Source organism: Simochromis diagramma, unplaced genomic scaffold, assembly GCF_900408965.1.
Source record: "Simochromis diagramma unplaced genomic scaffold, fSimDia1.1 OVJJ01000370.1, whole genome shotgun sequence".
NCBI lineage: Eukaryota > Metazoa > Chordata > Actinopteri > Cichliformes > Cichlidae > Simochromis > Simochromis diagramma.
In genome coordinates, this window is record NW_024387012.1 from 545,466 (window position 1) to 554,317 (window position 8,852).

Here is an 8,852-nt window from a genome sequence, read left to right on the forward strand (position 1 = left end):
GGTGCCAGGAGTCTAGGGCTCCATCTGAACAAAAGGCTCTTATACTTAAAGAAATATACGTGTGTTTGCTAAACCATATATCAGAAAGAGAAGATACGACCTCTCCTAGGAGGTGTGTGATCTATGCCAGAACAATCTGTAGAGGAGTGAACGCACTCCCCTCTTTTTGCTACACAGAGTTGTTACAGACCTCCTAGGATGAGACATTCTTTCAATCTACAAATTATTATACACCTCTAAGCATATATGGTTAAATATTTCTAAGCATAAATGACAATCAACAATACAAAACCTAACAGCCATCTTTCATACCCTAGTCAATATTTTAACAAAATTGGAACCATTCATCCATCCATCACAGCACAGTCTTTCCCAGGGAGGCTGAGGAGTGTGATCCCTCTATAGTTGGAAAACATCCTCTGGTCCTCCTTCTTAAAGATGAGAATCACCAACCTGGTCTGCCAATCCAAAGGTAGAGCCCCTGATATCCATGCAACATTGCAGAGGCATGCCAACCAAGACAGCCCTAAAAGATCCAGAGCCTTCAGGAACTCAGGATGGACCTCATCCACTGCAGGGACCCTGCCACCAAGCAGTTGTTTACCCGCCTCAGTAGGGATGGGTATTGATAAGATTTTCACGATTCCGATTTAATTTTTGATTCTGTTTAACGATTCGATTCTTTATCGATTCTCTTATTGATTCTTTTTAAAAAAGGAGAACACTAAGGTCGATTAGCTTAGAACTTTGTTTTATATCTTCTCTTTTAACAAGATAGAAATTTAGGAGTAACATGGCCTTACAAACCCAGCAGTGAGATCTTAAGAGATCCAGCCTACGGCTCTTCAATGGGGTGTCACAGGGTCCCCAGGAAAAAAAAATTGTAAATGTAAAATAATAAAATAAATATTCTTCTGTAGCAATAACAAAGTATAACATAAATTATTCTGCAGCAATTACACAAGAATATCCAGTAATGTCCCTGCCTACAATTAAACACATTCACTTACCGAAAATCGGGGGCATCTGCTGTGGCAAATGGGTGCAAACCTTTTACCACAAACTTAGTCACTGCTCGGTGACATTCGTCTATCCTGGCCTGAAAGGAGACGCTATCGGTAGACTGCAGCGAGAACTGCCAGCATCTGAGCCAGACTCTGTCTCTCTCATCATGGTCACCTAAATGCACAGTAATGGCAGGTTTTGTAATAAGGCAGATCGCGCAAACATAATATGCACTGTTAGTTGATTATTTACCTGCCGCATTAACGGGAGAGGATGTGCAAACGTTACCGCTGCTGCTGGTTTGAGATTCACGAGAAGCGAAATTAAAAATACGACATTCATTTAAGGTCATCGTGTGTTTTGTGAGCAAATGCTTTTGCATATTCGTAGTGTTTCCTCCCTTAAATGAAATATCCACTTTGCAAGTATTGCAAGTTGCCCTGTTGTCATCCGTTCTCGTAAAGTAAACTTTTGAGCGTTTGAGCCGCCATGTTTCCTGCCAGGTAAATGACGCTCCGCAACGTGGTGATGTCATTCGGGGCGACTGGAATCGATAAGGGAATTGTTTGCAAAAATGGCAAACAATTCCAAGGAATTGAAACAGTTCTCAACAAGAACCCGTTTTCTATACCCATCCCTACGCCTCAGTGACCTCACCCCTGGAGATAGGCGACTCATCCCTCTTGTACCCAGACTCTGCTTCCTCCACGGAAGACGTGCCAGTGGGAGTAATTTCTTCTCTAACGGTTAAAATTTTATTTTTGAAGAAGTTCATGAAGTCATTATTTGTCATTATTAATTATTATTTTTTTAAGTTATTTCTGTGACCGTTTCATTGGCCCAAGGGTACCAACAATTTTGTCCACGTCTGTATGTGCTACTTCTTCTATCTGCCGATGGTACATGCCATCCAGGGACCTGTTCTTCCATGATAGTTCCTATACTTTCTCCTCTTCTTTCTTGGGTTTCTGCTACCTGAGTAGTTAGAAAAACACAAAACAAATAACGTTTGTTCAGATGGGTGGATAGGAGAGAGTCTGTTCTTTATAACAAACAAACAAACAAAGATTTTAAAAAATGAGAGAAAATGGTAATAGATCAAGTTTCCAAAATTGAATCTGAAAAAACAAGATTACTGGAAGTAAACCAAAGTGGAGATGTTTGACGGTAAAGTACAACACTGCATTTGGCAAGACTCAAACTCAAAGTAAACAACTCATATCAACTGTGAGCTGCAGTGGTGAGGGGGTTTTCATTTAGACTTGCCATCACAAGCCCTGTGGACCTTACACTGATTCACTCAACCATCATCTTTAAATTGTTCTAAAGTCAAATGTGAAGCCAGTGTGACCCAAACTATGCTAACGTCTTAAATCTGAACAAGTGGCTTTGATGCCTAAGTGGGTAAAGATAAAATGATGAGATCATGATAGAGACAATTTATTTGCTTAACAAGCATCCATTATGTCCAAGCATCTAATATTGCCTTGTCTGTTGCATAAAGTCATAGACACCTTATGCACCTCTGCTACACTCCTCTCACTGTAAAAGTCACTAAAGTAGGAAAATAATTTACCCTGATCACTTGATGTCCATTCAATCTAACACAGATGATCAGAAAATAGGTGAACAGAAAGACAAGACAAAGTCGACACAAAGGACAACTGTTTGCCGTTCCTGGACTGCGCTGTGCACATTGAAGAGAACGGCAAACTCAGCATCGAAGTTTACCAGAAGCCCACACACACGGACCAGTACCTCCTCTTTGACTCCCATCACCCTTTGGAACACAAACTTGGAGTAATTAGGACCCTACACCACCGGGCAGAACATGTTCCCTCTAAGCCTGAAGGAAAAAAGAAGAAACACACACATGTAAAGGAAGCACTCAAAACGTGCGGCTATCCTAAATGGGCGTTCTTAAAGTCAGCAAAGAGGCAGAGAAAAGAAGACCAGACACCAGCGAGGGAGGATAAGAAGGACAGACGCAACAACATTGTCATCCCCTATGTAGCCGGTGTATCAGAAAAACTCAGGAGAGTTTTCTCCAAGCATGACATCCCAGTGTATTTCAGACCCAGCAACACGCTCAGACAGAAACTGGTTCACCCGAAAGACAAAACGCCAAAACACAGACTTAACAATGTGGTGTATGCTGTACAGTGCAGCGAGGAATGCTCAGACCTCTACATTGGAGAGACCAAACAGCCACTTCACAAGCGCATGGCACAACACAGAAGAGCCACCTCCACAGGACAAGACTCAACAGTCCATCTGCATCTTAAGGATAAAGGACACTCTTTCGAGGATGCCAATGTTCACATTTTGGACAGAGAGGACAGATGGTTTGAAAGAGGAGTGAAAGAAGCCATCTATGTCCACTGTGAGCGACCATCTTTGAACAGAGGCGGGGGTTTACGACACCAACTCTCTGCCATCTATAATCCAGTTTTGAGATCCCTTCCCAGACGCCTTAACGCCCACTCACATCCTGGGCCATCTGACCTCAGGAATTCGCATGATAAGGTGGGGCCAGGTTTCACAATGAACTCACCCGAAACTCTGGCTGATTTGGACCCACGCCGAGTTTCACACCTTGGCTCAGGTGACTAGAGGATCATCAGGGGGTCCTTTTGTCCCTCTGTGGGGGGTTACTCCCACTAGGTTTATATCTGGGACTCTCCACCATTTGACCTTAGAACTGAAGAAGCTTCTCGGATGAGAGGTGAAACGTCTTCAAGCAACTTAAAGAAGTCCAGACGCTTTTCTTTGCAAGCTCCTTTGACAAGACAAAGTCATAAACAAAGACAGGCATTTGAACTACAGGGAAACCAAATTCATCCGCTTCAAGCCTGTGGTCTCGCTATCAGGATGAAGGATACATAATAAGCAGCAAGCTGCTACTACTCCATGTAGCCAAGGACTGGTGCTGAGTATGCGGTTATTCCTTGTGCATTTTCAGTCCTCCCCATCACATGTAATCATTTCATTGATTTTTAATAGGTAAATGTTTATTACACAACTACAGCTTTACACCTCTTGATTCTTTTAACATTATAAAATAAATAAATAACAATACAAATGAATCACAACATGACAAAAGCATGACACATAATACAGGTCATTGTGTAGCTGGATATGTCCTGTTCTCCTAAATAACTTAAGACATTTGGATTATGTGGTAAGAGTTGTTGTAAAGGTCTGCCAAAAAGTCTCTTGCAAGAGAAATTGTACAATACACAACTGTGACTTAAACATCGTGTATCAACAAGACACTGAAGGTTTACTGGAATGCCCCTCCGTCACGCACCCCACTTAGTCACACTTCTGATTTCTCTTCTTTGACAAAAAACACATCATCAATTTCACAATATATTAGGTACTCTGGCTTTTTCCTTCTTTTTTCTTTCCTTATTTATTTTTAGTTACAGTGAGTTGCTAAATGAATATGTCAATAAACTATGTAAAATTACATAAAAGCTTTACTGTTAGCATTTCATTAACTTTATTCAAGTCTGTTTTCTGAAAGGATGGAGGGCAAACACTGCTCCACAATAGGCAGCAGATGTCATGTCAATATTTCCCATAAAGCCTACCAGTAACACAGCACAGTGCACCAATAAGAATACAGTAACAAAGTGAGAAGTGTAGGAGGAACAGCAGCTACCTCGCAACAGAGTGAGCACAAAGCTGGCTTCCTGTGGTCATTGATTTCCTCTCACATGACACTTCTTACTCAATATATTAAAAAACCTGTTTTCCTCCTCGCACAAGATCTTCAGAGTTAAGAAGGGAACTCTGGAGGTTAGGCGTAAGGTGTTACACAGAGGGATATTATTTTTTTGCTTTTACTTTTCTGATTTTAAGAGAGACACCACCATTTGAAGGTAAGCATGAGAGTTTGATATGCCAAGATTCCCAGACACTAGATATCACAGAGTTTGGCAAGTTCATTGTTTTCTAATAAAATCTTAATATGGATGTAAAGAGTAACAGAAATCTGAACAGGTTTCCCAGATTATTTATTTACTCATTGTTACACATTCATTTCTAGATTGCCATTTTTATTGCTGCTCTTAGGTTTTGATTTGTAACAGAGGAGCTGCAGCTTTCTGTGGAGCACACAGATGTCTGTGTAGCTTCTCAGTGATCTGAACTGGACTTCTTTAATTGCCCAGATGTTTCAGCGTGGTTCAAAAAATAAGTGCATATCGAGTATTTGTTTTCTGTGTTGTCTTGTGCTATGTGTCCAATTTTTCCAATAACCGAAAGTGATTAAACACATATTGTTATCCTTCATAAGATTTGTACATTCATATATTTACTAATGATAAAGTTAGGCCTTTGAGAGCAAGAAAGAACTAGACTAGACTAGAACATTTCAGCACATTTTGATGTTCAACATCTCTGGAACTTGTCAAATAATTTCATTTGGTTAAATAAATGTTTGCTCATTCAAAGCAGCTCTGGTGTACACACTTTTCTTGTGTTAGATGCAGTTGTGGAAATCAAAATGTTGTGCAATATTTTAAGCACAGATACAGAGTGTACTCACAAATCTTAACGCAACATATCCTGTTTCCTGCCTCTCTATTATTTTTAAGGTTAAGTCAAGTTCACAGCTTTTGGAACTAAACATCTTCAGAAGCTTTCTCAATGGCATCCAACACAAACTCCACCACCTCCACTGCCCCTCCGATGATCTCAGCCCAGATTGGTATTGGCATATTGACCCTGGCATTTGTACTGGGTTTTCCGGGGAACCTGTTCGTGGTTTGGTCGGTGGTCTGCCGTGTAAAGAAGCGCTCAGTGACATGTTTGTTGGTGTTGAATCTGGCTGTTGCGGATGCTCTTGTCCTGCTCAGTGCACCTTTTTTCCTGAGATACCTGGCTGGAGGCCGAGGCTGGGAGTTTGGCTCAGCAGCATGCAAGCTGATGCATTACCTATCAAGTGTGAACATGTACGTGTCCATCTACCTTATTTGTCTGATGAGCATGGACCGTTGCCTTGCTGTCACAAGGCCTTTTGTTTCCCAGAAAATAAGAACTAAGCGCTCCCTGCTGTTTCTCCTGCTGGGAGTCTGGATATTAGCATTCCTGCTGTCACTGCCGATGCCTTTCTATCGCAGGTGAGAACAAAGGTTTTTTTCACATTCAAAGCAATTGTGTATTAATGTGTTTACTGCTGCGGATCAGTGAAGGAAAGTGAACTGATCTTAATGGATATCTGCTCCCATTAGCTTCATGTGGATAATGTAGTTTTTTTCCTTTTTTCATATAAAACATATAAAGATAACCTTTTTGTAGTGTATCTCAACTACTCCACTTAGAGACAGCACTACTGGAAAGTAATACACCTAAAATAACACGCAATAAAGAAAAAAAAAAAAAGAAATTTTGATTTTTAATATCTCCTGCAGATAAATCTTTTCAACAATTCATTTCTAAATTTTCTAAAATATTTATTTTTTCAATCTTTTCATATCTAATTTATGATATATATATATATATATATTTCATATATTTTTCACTTTTTTTAGTGTTTTCTTTTAAAATTATTATTTTATTATTACTGTAAGGGCGTATTGAGTAAACTATAAAACAGATTTGACTGTAGTCTAACATCTAACCCAGACTACTTTAAAAAGGTCCTACAAATTTATGCCTGTACTCAAACTGTCACAGTTCTTTTTTATTTTGCTTTGTTGTCGACTCATAGTTTAGTTCCTACACCCACACAGAGTCATGTCTCTCATTTTCTTACGTAGTATCTTTTGGTGAATTCATAATCTTTTCCCTTTAATTCTCTGACAGTGTTCTCAAGAGTCCCAAAAACAACATGAGCGGTTGTGTGCTTTACCACTGGGGGAGTGTGGCTCATCCTGTTTTCCAGTACATTTTTGAGACCATTATGGGATGCCTGGTGCCCTTCACTCTCATCAACACCTGCTACTCCTCTGTCATCTGCCGCCTGCGAAGTGCCATGTTCCAACGTAAAGGACAAAGCAGTCGCCTGATTCTGCTCATCATCTCGGCTTTTGCAGTCTTTTGGCTCCCCTACCACATTGTCAACATCATAGAGGTGTGTTATCTATTTAACGCTGGGTTGACAGCATCAAAACTCTCTCTTACTGTAAGACCCAGACGTAAACACTTCAGGCATATGTTGCACTTCTCCAGTTACTCTAGCAAATTTTTTGTCATGCTACCACAGGAGTGACATTAATAGCTCTGACTGATAACGGAATAAATTCATAAACAATTTACTTTCTTTTTGTGTGTTATTTTGTTTTGTTTTCCCCCAATAATATTTACGCCTCTTTTCTTCTTCCTCATTCAGGTGATTGGTTTATTGATGGGAAGTGAGACAGTGAGCCGTGCTGCTAAAACAGCCCGTCCAAACGTTACAGCCTTTGCCTACTTCAGCAGTGCTGTCAACCCCATCCTCTATGTGTTTGCAGGCAGCTCACACATCCGCCAGGCTGGGTTTAGCTTCATGGGCAAGCTCTTTGAGGGCACCAATTCAGAGAGCAGGACCACATCTTTTTCCCGTAGCGGCCGCAGCAGCTCTTCACCAGATGAGAGCTCTGTCCTGCACACACTCTCTGTCAAAATGGGGAAGCCTTTCAAAAGCAGGAACAGAGGCGAGAGCAGGAGTGCAGTGGAGCAGGAGATTGATGCGCCTGAACTAAAGACTCTGGCCACCTTTGAGCAGTAACTGTAGCATTTAAAATAATGTGAATTGAGTTGACCCAAACTCGCATATACTAACAATGTAAGCTAACTAGAGTAGTCCAGAAAGTAAATACTGTAAATATAATATTTTTGTATTGCTGAAGCAAATCATTACAGAGTATCATATATTTTGTATGTCTGTGTGTGTGTATTCATATTCTATCCAGTTGTACAGAAATGGACAATTTAATCAGTATTTTTGATGTAATTTTTAATTCTAATCAGAATTTTTCTATAGCGCACAACACACAGTCTGACTGTGAGCTCAAATTCAGTTTGTTAAAAAAATGAAAGTTTCTTAATGTTTGCCAATCTTTTATTGTGCAAACATGGCTTGTTTAATATGTGAGACTGTACTGGTTGCTTTGTTGGACAAACAGAACATTGCATCAAAAACATGTCACGAAAGCATCCTTTTTTGTCACGGTTCCGTGCATTGCTGCCTTCTCTTTCACAACATCTAACTGACCTGCATTACAACACTGTATGTGGTTATTATGCTGTTGAGCTACCATCAAAAGCCCCAATAAAATAGGTGAGCAAAAAACAAAAAGTGCTCACCTTTGCAGGAAACGAGTTGCAGTCATAGTGACGTCAAAGAGTGACACATCAGTGGTTACCGCCATTGTAGGATCCTGGAAACACAAAACTGTTTACTGTTACTCAACTGGTAACTTATGTAGGGCCTTCAAATAATGTCAAACAGACTGTTTTTGTCCTCTAACTGTATGGTTCTGTTACGACTGATTCATTTTCCTTTATTAATAATCATTTCTCTCTGAGTAAAAACATATAGGTGACAAGTTTGAACTGAAATATATTTGAATTGTGTTGTAGATTTCGTTCAGACTTCTCAGGAGCATGATTATTTTTATCATTTTACATATGGGCTATACAATTCTGATTGAAAACCAAGAAAGCAAGCATTTCTTTCTTGGGTAGTGAGGTTAAATCCTTCTATAAAGCAAACATATATATAAAGTAAGAGCAAAAATATGCATAATATGAATGTGAATAATAGAAACGAACACATTTTCTATATGTATTACAAAGATGCTCTTAAAAAAAGTAGTAGAATGTGTTACGTTTTAAACACTTGCTATGTTGAGTTA

At 39.8% G+C, this 8,852-nt stretch overlaps 1 protein-coding gene across 1 annotated transcript; it reads left to right on the top strand.

Annotated features, from left to right (window-relative positions):
- Positions 1 to 4,732: 4,732 nt before the first annotated feature.
- ltb4r (leukotriene B4 receptor) lies at positions 4,733 to 8,313 on the top strand. The gene is made up of 4 exons (XM_040041098.1): positions 4,733 to 4,892; positions 5,610 to 6,134; positions 6,820 to 7,087; positions 7,346 to 8,313. The coding sequence occupies exons 2-4, from the start codon at positions 5,662 to 5,664 to the stop codon at positions 7,721 to 7,723; spliced, it is 1,119 nt and encodes a 372-aa protein (XP_039897032.1). The 5' UTR covers positions 4,733 to 4,892; positions 5,610 to 5,661; the 3' UTR covers positions 7,724 to 8,313.
- Positions 8,314 to 8,852: the final 539 nt, after the last annotated feature.